The 12,591-nt window shown below is 35.6% G+C and overlaps 1 protein-coding gene and 1 pseudogene across 1 annotated transcript in view; both read left to right on the top strand.

Moving 5' to 3' along the window:
• CPNE8 (copine 8) overlaps positions 1–12,591 on the top strand; it is a 212,518-nt gene that overhangs the window by 119,900 nt on the left and 80,027 nt on the right. Inside the window, exon 10 of the mRNA XM_041736348.1 lies at positions 559–600. Within this exon, the coding sequence (XP_041592282.1) occupies positions 559–600 (42 nt within the window). The remainder of the gene's footprint in view (positions 1–558; positions 601–12,591) is intronic.
• LOC121480067 lies at positions 8,905–10,701 on the top strand (annotated as a pseudogene).

The raw sequence follows: 12,591 nt of genomic DNA, 5'->3' as shown, positions 1-12,591 counted from the left end.
ATTTATCATGTTACCTGAATATTAGAAAAATGCAAATTTATTCTATTAACTAATATCATAGAAGCAACTGTTGATTAGCATGTCATTAAATTTACTTTAAAACTTAAGTTGGCTGTGATTTTATTTTTTTAAAGAGATCATAACTTTATTTAACTAAATTGTTTCTTTAACAAAGTGGTTCTTGTAATGTGGTTCATGGTTAGCACTACCTGGTTAACTTTGTAGAAATTCAGATTCTTAGGCCCCAACCCAAGCCTACTGAATCAGGAACTCTGGGCATGAAGTCCAACAATTCATGTTTTGAGAAGCCCTCCATGTGATGGGAATCCATGCTAACTAAGACTGAGAAATCCTGCAGGATTTCAATAAGATTTGAAAAGATATTTTAAGATATAAATCAAAATATAGTAATAAAATCAACAAAGTCAACATTAAACTATTTTGTAAAAACTATAAGTAAATATTTCATCTAAGAAAATCTGTGACTTACTTTTAATTATCAACGATGTTTTTTAATCTTACTAAGTAACTTTATGGGTATGTTTTCCCTCTGGACAGAACAATCAAGGTAGAGGTTTATGACTGGGATCGAGATGGGAGGTAAGACAATGTCTTTTCTTTTATTCTTGCTTTTGAAACTTACTATGCTTGAAGAAATATACTGAAATGAGCACATTTTTTAACTTTAATCTTAAGATTGCATATTTTGTCTATTTTTCCAAATGTTACTGAAAGCTCTTATATGAATTAGTGTAATTTTTCAACTCAGAGAATAAAATAGTGGTCTTCCTCATTTCTAATATAGTACAGATTTTCAACTAGGACTTGATGATTTGTCATTGTATACCTTACAGATGTCTTGTACTATATATTCATAGTAGTGATTCTGAAATGTCTATGTCTCATCATCTCTCTGAAGATTCCTCTAACTTTTTATCCCATGTCACTCATGGGAGCCTGACTGGGTACCTGAGTATCTGTCCCCCCTAAAAAAAGACACATACCTCACAAACAAACAAACAAACAAAAAAGCGAAACTCTCCACTCAGGAACTATGTCTGGTGATTGCCAATACAAATAAATATTCAGAGCTCCAAAATCATGGTTTCCCTCTGCATGTCAGTGATGTTAAATACTAAAAGAGAGTGGACTCACTACTTTTTCTTTATTTTTCCACTATTTCCACTGTTTTGAGGTGTTTTCAAATGGTGTTAAGCCAAGGGACCCAGAAATGCTCACATCTCATCTTGCCCTATATAGCTGCCTCTGCAGGTCATTCTTAAAGAGACAGAATGTACAGATGCCAGGGGAGCATGACTGATAAGTGGAAAAGTAAAGCACACTTAATTTTGCTTGGCTAATGCCCTATACTCCAAAATTTTCTGAGAAAATGGAGTTGAAGTGTGAGGTTGAAGCTCAAGATCTGAGCAAGGCCTTTTTCAGTGCATTTTATATAAGTCAGAAGCCTAGCCCAAAGAGTTAGGGTTTCTGAATACCTGAGCACTCTTGTTAATATAGGAACAAGTTTCTCTGAGATGTCTGGACTGTCCTGAGGGGGGACATCCCTTCTGCTACCTAGGTAGGAAAATGACTAATTGGAGAGCCACACAGAAGTACATATGTGACATTTGCACACAGAGTTCAATTTGTGCCTTGGAATTTGGCCCAACTAGTATTTTCTCCTTTTCATGGATGATAAGGGAAGATGAAGAGAAGAATGAGGATACTATCTTACACTTCAGCTCTACCAAATAATTGAGTTCTATCTTCGTATGATACCCCCAGCATAACTGTGCTAAAGCATCTTAACCCTGTTGGAAGTTACTCTGAAAGACAATCCGTGTTCCACCACAGATATTTATATTTCTGTAAGATTAATTAATTAATTAGCTAATTATCTAGGGTTCCTTTACAAGAATTCTATATGCATTCTGGAGAAATCTCAGTAGAAAACATTTTATTTTCTCATAGGAGAAAGCAATCCTATAGGACACATTCCACTGTTTCATTAAATTTTATGCACTTAGAAAAGGAGTTTTGCACCTCAGAAATAATAGAAAAAGAAATAGTACCAATCCGAGTAAAATAGGATTTTGTGCTTTATATCACCTTCCCTGTTTTAAATTTTAATTGAGAATGAGCAGAATTACCAGCCTTTCCCTAGTAATTTTGGGAAATTAAGGAAATGGTGTTTTTTTTTTTGACCAGTATGAAATGAATGGTATAAATTCAGATTTCATTTGCATCTATGACCTTTAATACTAAATTTGCAGACATTGTAGGTATTTTATTGCCCTGTTTTGAAAAGTGAGATTTTATCACTCTCCTTGTGTCTCCAGTCTACATCTGAGCCACAAAAATTTTGAATAGTTTTTGAGGTCAGAATTATCTTGGAATTTTTCATGTTTTTTGTTTTGTAATTTTCACGATAAGAAATAGGTACTATATTAATACCATTTTAGAGATAGAGAAATCAAGGCAACAAAGTAAGGTACCTAAGGTCACACAGCTAATAAATGGTGGAGCCAGGACTTGAACTCTAGCACTATATTTCCAACAATTCACTCATGACTAATATACTATATTTCCATAACATAATTGTAAATTCTGGCAGTTAAATAAAAGGCTTCCCTTGGACATTGGTATTATTTGGACATTGGTCTTACTCTATGAGTCTTTGGTAGCTGATAATGTAATTAAGAAGAATGCAAGGACTATTTAGGAAACCTTTTAACATAAGTATGTCATTACATAACATTTTCTTTTACCTAGAGACGTGGAGGACACATTACCAGGTAGCAAGTCTTACCTAACGGGAAGTTAGGTAGAGAGAAATGAGTGTTACAGATTTTGAAAGAATCCTGATAGCTATTTAAAGAGCCAGTGAATTGTAGAAAAGAGCTGTCTTAGATTATGAAAATAAGAGGTACAGTGAGAATAAGAACAAGAGAGAGAAAGAAATAAAAAAAATGGGGGAATCAGGAAATGTAGTTACAAGAAGTGAAGGCTAAACCGGAAAAAAGAAGTGAAGGTTTGAGCCATTAGATTGGGGAATTTTTTTTTCAATATACAATGATTTATCTTTGAGAATATGAACTTAGATGGAAAGAAAATATTTAGATATTGAGATTTTATAAAGTCTTGTCATTAAATCTTTACCTATTTGGGGAGAAGATTGGTGATGGTACATCCTATGTTGATTTATTTTTGAATTTCACTTCAATATACCATCAGTGACAGCATGTTCAAAAGCAGATCTGGGGAGTTCAAGACTATCTGACAATAAAAGAGGATGAAGATGGGAGGGGAAGGATTGTTAGGGGGAACTTTAAATATTCCTCGGAGATGGATTATATGATTAGCAGAATAATTGAGGCAATGCACTGTAATTTTATAACTGATTTAATAATTTTTTAATGTTGGGGTACAATGCTTCTTAATCTAGGATATAGGCCCATATTTTTTTTTAATTTTTATTTATTTATGATAGTCACAGAGAGAGAGAGAGAGAGAGGCAGAGACATAGGCAGAGGGAGAAGCAGGCTCCATGCACCGGGAGCCTGATGTGGGATTCGATCCCGGGTCTCCAGGATCGTGCCCTGGGCCAAAGGCAAGTGCCAAACCACTGCGCCACCCAGGGATCCCCTAGGCCCATATTTTAATGTAAGAAATTTCAGTTTTATATAATCTGTGTGCACTAATTAGCCTTTTCAGTGGTAGCATAATCATGTTAGAGAAAGACATATAAAAAGCAAAATTAAAATCATGATTAAATAATTTTTGATAGATGTTTCACTAAATAAAATAGTTTATAAAACTGAAAAGGCACACTCTAATTACAATGATGCATAAATGCCATAAAATCAGATATTAATTTTATAATGCAATAATATTAGTCACTATGTGGATTGTTACACAAGTTTGTATTCCAGCTTGTGGTCACATGTGCTTATAATAATATACAGTTATTATACTTTTACATGTATTTTTGTTTATTTGACATGATTTCCCAATGTAGATATTCTTTCCTTAAATCACAGTGAATATGATTTGACGTTCATTATATTTCATGATATGATGTCATTATCAGCAGCTGTTTCCTATTCTTTGTCTTCCTGTCATCTTTAGTACCTGTCATAAATCTTGTACATGTATCAATTTTTAAATTCTCTGTCTAGATTGAGAATTTTTGTTTCCTCTATTTAGAAAAGTTGATTTAATTTATTTATTTATTTATTTTTTTTTTTTTATGATAGTCATAGAGAGAGAGAGAGAGAGAGGGGCAGAGACACAGGCGGAGGGAGAAGCAGGCTCCATGCACTGGGAGCCTGATGTGGGATTCGATCCCGGGTCTCCAGGATCGCGCCCCGGGCCAAAGGCAGGCGCCAAACCGCTGCGCCACCCAGGGATCCCTAGAAAAGTTGATTTACTTGGTGGATTCCTCCCACTTTTTTTTTGACAGCTATACCAGCATTGTCTAGTATAAATATAATACAAATCACATATATAATTAAAATTTTTCTAGTAGCAACATTAAAAACTAAAAATAAACCAATGTAACTGATGTAATAATATATTTCTATATATGCAAAATATTATTGTAATATGGAACCAATATAAAGTTATTAATGAGACATTTTACATTTTTTATACTAAATCTTTGAAACCTGGTGTGTACTTTATGCTTGCAACATACTGCATTCAGGGTAGCTCTGTTTCAAATGCCCTATTGCAACATCTCTTTGGCAACTGCTGTGCTGGATAGCATCATGTAGAGCTTAATAAATCTATACAAAATATACATCATAAGTAACTTTATCAATTATTTGTTTTAATTTTAAATCAGTTTTGTCTGTATTTCATAGAAGTTTAGAGGTGTCCCCTTATAAAGTGGGGAAAAACTGGTCAGATATCTATATTATTTTGTGTATCAATTTTTTTTTATTTTTTAATTTATTCATTAGAAACACACACACAGAGAAAGAGAGAGAGGAGAGAGAGAGAGAGAGAAGCAGAGACACAGGCAGAGGGAGAAGCAGGCTCCATGCAGAGAGACTGACATGGGATTCGATCCGGGGTCTCCAGGATCACGCCCTGGGCCGAAGGCGGCGCTAAACCACTGAGCCACCCAGGCTGCCCTGGTGTATCAATTTGAACATGGGAAACCAATAAAGTAATCTGATCTTTCGATTAGAGAGAATATTTCAGTCAAAAATTTGAGTAAACAATGCTTGACAGTGTTTACTTTCTTACAATCACATTTTGTCTTACTACCTAGGGCACTTCAGATAATTGAGGTGATAATTACATTCATAGATTAGGAACTTCAGGAAGTGGTGTGATCTTGGGTCAGAAATCTAATGGTATGTTTGACTCAGTTCATCAACTTGAAATTAATTCTGTAACAAACATCTGTGCATCTCTGAAGCATACAAAAATTTGGCAATGCTGTTGAGCAAGTAACCAGTTGACATTAAAATGGGTATCCTGAGCTAATTTGGAACAGAGGAAATACAGTTATTTGTCTTTTTTTTTTTTTTTAAACACATTGGCAGTGGTCTGAGAGTGCAGAGACATTGCTTGACCTTGGTATGAATAATCAGTGTAAATGTACCAATTTTCAACAAGTTAAACCACTTTACTAAAATCATCTCCATAATTCCCACCATTTCATCAAGGGATGTGAAGAAAGACTATTTAAACCTCATTTTAACAATTGAAAAGCTGAAGTGCTGAGAAACTGACTTGTCTGGGTTACAAAGCAATCAGTGGTGGTATCTTTGAAAAGCTTCAATTGCTTGAAGTAGCTTCAGCTGACTTTGTAGCTTAATTTAAAATTCAGGGAGCATTAACAGAGCAGCTCTGCATTAAAACCATGTGGCTTTAATGTGGGTCTGATTGTAAATGGGCCACCGGGTAGAGTAGATCGCTGTCGCCCAGAAGATGATTTGATGAAAAGGCTGAACTAGTGAACTGCCAATCATAAAATTTGACTGTTGAAGTCAGATGAGAAAGGAGACTAAAAGTTTCATTATTAGCACTTGGCATTGTATCTCATGGAGTCATTTTAAATGGTGACACTTATTACAAGAAAGTGCAAACTTCATTTATCTGTGAAATGCCAGATAAATACCTTTGAAGATATTTGATAAACACACTTGGTGTCTTATTTCTGCAATTATGCATCATCATGGTGTGAAATAACAGTGATTCTTGATCCAGTGCTTCACTCAAGAACTTACGTGTAAGTAGTCTAAAACATTTAGAACTCATTTAGGAGAAGCATGTATAAACCTTTAATATTTGTCTTATTTATTTTAAATTTCCTCACTTATTCTAATTAATCTTTCCCTAAAAGAAAAATTTAGCCCTCTCCTTGCTTGCAGTAACCTGAAGGTCCTAAATGTGTATTCAATAGACAAGATTCAGCCTGTTTTCTTGTTCCCCTAACCACCACTTCTTTGAGACTTTTTAAAAAAGATTTTATTTATTTATTCATGAAAGACACAGAGAGGCAGAGACACAGGCAGAGGGAGGAGAAGCAGGCTCCATGCAAGGAGCCTGATATGGGACTTGATCCCGGTAATCCGGGATCACACCCTGAGCCAAAAGGCAGATGCTCAACCCCTGAGCCATCCAGGTGTCCCTTCTTTGAGACTTTTCAAAAATGTTGATAAATGGAATTTCATAATCCACATGTTAACTACTGACATGCTACTTTTACTTCCCACCTCCAACAAATTTAGTTTGTGGATGGGTTTTGTCCTCTCTTGTCCCCTTTCCCTTCAGTATACAATTCTTAACCTTCATTAAAGACTCATTTAATTATTTATATATATTGATACCTAATGTGGGAATCAAAATTTTATTTTTGTATGTCTCTATGTTTCTATTTATGTTCTAATAGAAACTTCATTAATTGATTCTGGAAGAAACTGTTATTGAGCATTTCTGATGTGCTAAACAGTTTGCCAGGTTAGTGAAAATACACATCTCTAATCTTTACACAAATATATTTTAGTGTTCTTTAATACATTTTGTATATCCTTCCACTTCTGTGTTAAATTTTGCCTGTTGGCTTTCTGTTCAGGCCCAATTTATTATTTTTTTAAAGATTTTATTTATTCATGAAAGACACAGAGAGAGGCAGAGACATAGGCAGGCTTCTCTGGGAGCCAGATGAGGGACTCGATCCCAGGACCCCAGGATCACACCATGGGCCAAAGGCAGATGCTCAACCACTGAGCCACTAGGCATCCCTGTTCAGGTTCAGTATAAATGCTATCAATTGTCTGAAAGCTTTCCCTGTACCTCTAAACTCATTTAATCCCTCTGTTTTGTGTGTTTGCCATTTAGGAATGCTTATTACCCTGTCTAGAATATTATGACTTATGCTGAAATTTTGTTTCTGCCTTGTCTATCATTTTAAATTGTAAACTCTCTGAGGTCAAGGACTTTGTTTTGTCTTATTATTTCTTACAATGGAAGTTATAGTATTATAATGTAGTTGAATGTATTAGCTTCTTACTATGTTATTTCAATATTATGGAAGAGGGTATTTGAAATAACTCTGTTGTCTTTCTGGTGAACACACAGTCCTCCATTAATGTTTGTTATTTATCCTTTCATTTCCACTCTTTACTTGAAATTATGAAATTGTCTTGAATATTGGTGATGATATTTCTGTAGTGAAACTTCAGTCAGTGAATAATTAATTCAGCTGTCATTTTCTCTCTTTTTTACCATTTCCTGACATCTTAGATTTTATATTCACATATCTATGATCTTCTCATCACACAGATTAATTATTTTTTCTGCTTTATTCAGTGTTCAAGGACTGATGATTTTCACTGACTAAACAGCACAATTATCAAATTCAAATCAACAAATACACTTTACAGTGTAAATTTTGATTTATGATCACCTTACTATTTTATTTGCCTCTATTAGAAAGTAAAGTCAAATTTGGAATGTAAGTTAATTTCTAGTTTTTATAATATAAGGTAATATTAGAGTCCCTAAGGGTCTTAGACTTAACTCTTTATTTTACAAAGAAGAGACCAAACCTATTTATGTCCTACTTGAATTAATCATTAATTTCATCAGTGCATCTGCCTTTCCTCTCATAGGTTTTATTCCATCATGAGATTACCAGAGGAGATATTCAAAATGTTTATCCACCATCAAAATAGATGAGAGCTGTATAATAGAAGTAGGTCCCAGAAACCCTTCTCTTTGCTAGGGTCAGCCTTTCATTGTTGGATTACAGGGTGGCCTGGAGAGTCCTGGGGAATGTCCTTGGAAACTGGGGTAGTAGGAAGCATACAAGAGACTCAAGAGTGAAGAGTATATAATAGGTTTAGAGTAGACCCACCATGTACACTGGGTGAGTAGACATATGTTTTTGTATTTTTACATTTACTTTGACTCTACTGGATTTACACCTCTTGAATATTATCTCCAGGCATTACTATAATCCCAGGTTTGCAGACTTGAAAGATCATAATTATATTGACCCTTCCTTTGCTCTCAGCTACCATATACAGTCAGTTTTCAACTCCAGCATCTCTAAGGAATAAATGAAATCATGCCATTATTGTCACTGGTGTGAATTCATTAGTATAGAATTAACTTTTATAAAGTTAATAATTTTGTACCTCCGGTGCCATCATTGGTAAATTAGGATTAACATTTTGGTATTGTTGGGAAGGAAAATTTTTCTCTACCCTTAAAGGTTCTTTTGGCTGGTCTATGACTTAAATTGACATGAGACAGATTCATGAGAGAAAATTATTTTATTTTTTAAAGATTTTATTTATTTATTCATGAGAGGCACAAAGAGAGAGAGGCAGAGACACAGACAGAGGGAGAAGCACGCTCCTCGAAGGAAGCCTGGTGTGGGACTCAATCCTGGGACTCTGGGACCATATCCTGAGATGAAGGCAGATGCTTGACCTCTGAGCCACGCAAGTGTCCTTCACAAGAGAAAAATACATGTAACTACCTACATGTGGGAGCTCCATAAGACTATGAGATCCATAGGCAGCCAGGCAATTGAGGCTTATATGCCTTTCAGAGCTAAGGAGAAGTAAGTGGGTAGAGGTCTGGGACTTCAAAGGGAAGGAGACTAATACACAGGAATAGAAAAAGAATAAATGTGTGGTAAGACATGTTTGCTGGCCCTACAGAAACAATTGAGACACAGGATGAATTTTAACAAAGACTTTGCTAAAAGTTCCTCCCTGTTTACCATACCTAGTTCGTATTATAATAATCTATGGTGACAATTCCCTTCCTAGAGCAGGTCCTCTATCTAAATTCTCTTAGGCAATTAGGTGGAAGGTCAGAGGTTCTTCCTGAGAATTCTGTTCCTTGAAAATAATCTCTCTAGAAGCGCATCTGGTGGTAGAAGAACTATGTAGGTTCCTAAGAGGCCAAGCGGAGGCTGTGTCCCACAAACTCTGGCATCATGAACATATTTGATCGGAAGATCAACTTTGATGCACTCTTAAAATTTTCCATAACCCCTTGACACAGCAGTACCTGAAGAAGGTCTATGCCAGTTTTGCCCTCTGTGTGTTTGTGGTGGCTGCAGGGGTCTATGTCCATGTGGTCACTCATTTCCTTCAGTCTGGCCTGCTCTCTGCCTTGGGCTCCCTGGGGTCGATGATTTGCCTAATGGCAACACCTCATAGCCATGAAACTGAGCAAGAAGACTGGGACTTCTTGCTGGATTTGCTTTCCTTACAGGAGTTGGCCTGAGCCCTGCTCTGGAGCTGTGCGTTGTCATCAACCCCAGCATTCTTCCCACCGCCTTCATGGGCACAGCAGTGATCTTTACCTGCTTCACCCTGATTGCCCTCTATGCCAGGTGCCAGAGCTACCTCTTTCTGGGAGGTGTCTTGATGTCAGCCATGAGTCTGATGCTTTTATATTCCCTGGGGAACTTTTTCTTTGGATCCATTTGGCTTTTCCAGGCAAACCCGTATGTGGGGCTGGTGGTCATGTGTGGCTTTGTACTTTTTGGTACTCAACTCATTATTGAAAAGGCTGAAAATGTAGATAAGGATTGTATCTGGCACTGCGTTGACCTCTTCTTAGATTTCATTACCCTCTTCAGAAAACTCATGATGATCCTGGCTATGAATGAAAAGGACAAGATGAAAGAGAAGAAGTGAAATTGCCCATCCAGCCTTTTTCCCATTTTGACCTCTCCTTCTACCCCTCATTTCTTCTTTGCACACATTGCAGGTGGTGTGTTCTGTGATAATGAAAAGCATCAGAAAAAAAAAAAAAGAAAGAAAGAAAAAGAAAAAAAGAAAAAAAAAAGAATCAGCCTAAAATAATCCACATACTAAAGAGACACATTTTGGGGTGGCAAAAGTTGCTCCCCTGTAGCATAGAAAAAGAACTCAAATTACCTGAAAATGTTACTTTTTAATTTGGTCTGTAGACATGATTTAGTATTAAAATCTATAACTATCAGAACCCAGTATTCTGCAGTAATTCAGGCAGAGATCTGCTAGGAAAGAAAGCTGTTTTTTTTAAGGCCAACCAAGTTTTAACTTAGAATGAGAATAGGAATAATCATACATTGGATAAAAACCAACCGAGCCTTTTATATGATTTGAAATTATGTATAAGATTTAAATTTACTGAAGAGTTAATCAAAATGCATATTATTGACCAAAACATTTCCATATTAACAGAAAGAATAAAACACAAAGAGAAAAAAATAAAAAACTATGAAATAATCTCTGGGGGTAACCCCGGTGGCGCAGCGGTTTAGCGACGCCTGCAGCTGGGGTGTGATCCTGGAGACCCGGGATCGAGTCCCACGTCGGGCTCCCTGCATGGAGCCTGCTTCTCCCTCTGCCTGTGTCTCTGCCTCTCTCTCTCTCTCTCTCTGAATAAATAAATAAATAAATAAATAAATAAATAAATAAATAAATCTTAAAAAAAAAAGAAATAATCTCTGAATTTGGAAGTTCTTTCCAAACATAAGAGATGGAGCAAAGAGGGTCCTTTTTAAAAATAAGCTTTTTAAGTCAATATTAATGTAATATAGAAAAGTGCACAAATCATAAATATGCAGCTCAATGAATTTTCACAAATGAAATATACCATGTATAGTCAGCACCCACATCAAGAAATGGTTTTACTAGCATTGCAGAAGCCTTCTTCTTCCTTCTTCCATTTATTATGGCCCCCCTACCAAGTAACCGTTTTCCTGACTTTTTTTTTAAATGCCTTAGTGTTGACTGTTTTTGAACTTTTTATAAATGGAATTGCATAGTAGGTACTCTTTTGTGTCTGGCTTTCCTTAACATTAAGTTGTGAGATTTGTTCATGTTACATGTGATTTGTTCATTCCAATACTGAGAGACATTTTTTTTTTTTAAGATTTTACTTATTTATTCATGAGAGACACAGAGAGAGGGACAGAGATACAGGCAGAGGGAGAAGCAGGCTCCATACAGGGAGCCCGACGTGGGACTCAATCCCAGGTCTCCAGGATCAGGCCCTGGGCTGAAGGCGGCACCAAACTGCTGAACCACCCGGGCTGCCCCTGAGAGACATTTTTTCAGTTATTATGATTAGTGCTTCATGAACATATTTGTGTATACCCCTGGATTATACATGGTGAAAATCAAACCAGTAGAATATATACCTAGAAAAGCATCATATGGTGTAGTGTGAATGAAGTGGCAAAAGTTAAACTGGCTCACAGATTGCCTGTTTATTCCAAGTTTCCAATTAATTTTTATAGAAACCACATTTTAATTTTTTCCTCATTCATTGAACTAATATATATTTTACACTCTTGTCTTACTAGTTGCAGAGACAAAAACATCCATATCATATGCAAATTCAATCTGTATTTTCCATATGTAGGATTCTAGATCCTATTTCAACATTGAGCAGTAAGAAAAAGGAAACTTAATTGCACTTATTCTCCAAAAAAATTAAGGTACCGCTTTCTTTACTGCTGATGGTTTTAATTCAAGTTCCTATTAACATCTTCATGGGTCCTTAGTTTCTGTCCCTAAAATTAAAACATCTCTGTTTCTATTATATGCAAAACATTTAAGAATAATTCCTTATAAAGATGCTGTTCACTAAAGAACAGTCTCCTAAAGAAAGGAAGCAGTTTTAAATACCATTTTGAGAGCTGTATGCTTCTGTAGATAAGATATTTAGTAATTCAACCCTGAAGCAACACAACATTATTTGTTTTTGTCATTTTTATTATCATCTCATGCCATCCTTCAGACTATTTCACAGTTTGTAATTTTAGTCTGAAAAAAAAACAGCTTATGTGTATTTTAACATACATGAGAAATGTGTATTTTCAAGAGAAATAATAGGAAGGCTTACCTCTTTCCCCATTCATGGTAATTATTTTTAACCACTAAGTTACTGGATAAAATGTTGCCTTTATTAACATATTTGTGACTACAGGTAGTTTTATCAATTGTATCCCAAAAGGTTTTTGATTCATGTTCAAAAGAGTTTTCCCTTTGCTTATGTTGAAGAATATTTTGTACATCTCTAGAATGATTTTAAATGTCACCTCCATTCTATGAAATA

This window comes from Vulpes lagopus, chromosome 21, assembly GCF_018345385.1.
Source record: "Vulpes lagopus strain Blue_001 chromosome 21, ASM1834538v1, whole genome shotgun sequence".
NCBI classification, from domain to species: Eukaryota; Metazoa; Chordata; class Mammalia; order Carnivora; family Canidae; genus Vulpes; species Vulpes lagopus.
Note: the sequence above shows the minus strand (reverse complement) of the source record. Positions and strands in the feature narration are given on the sequence as shown.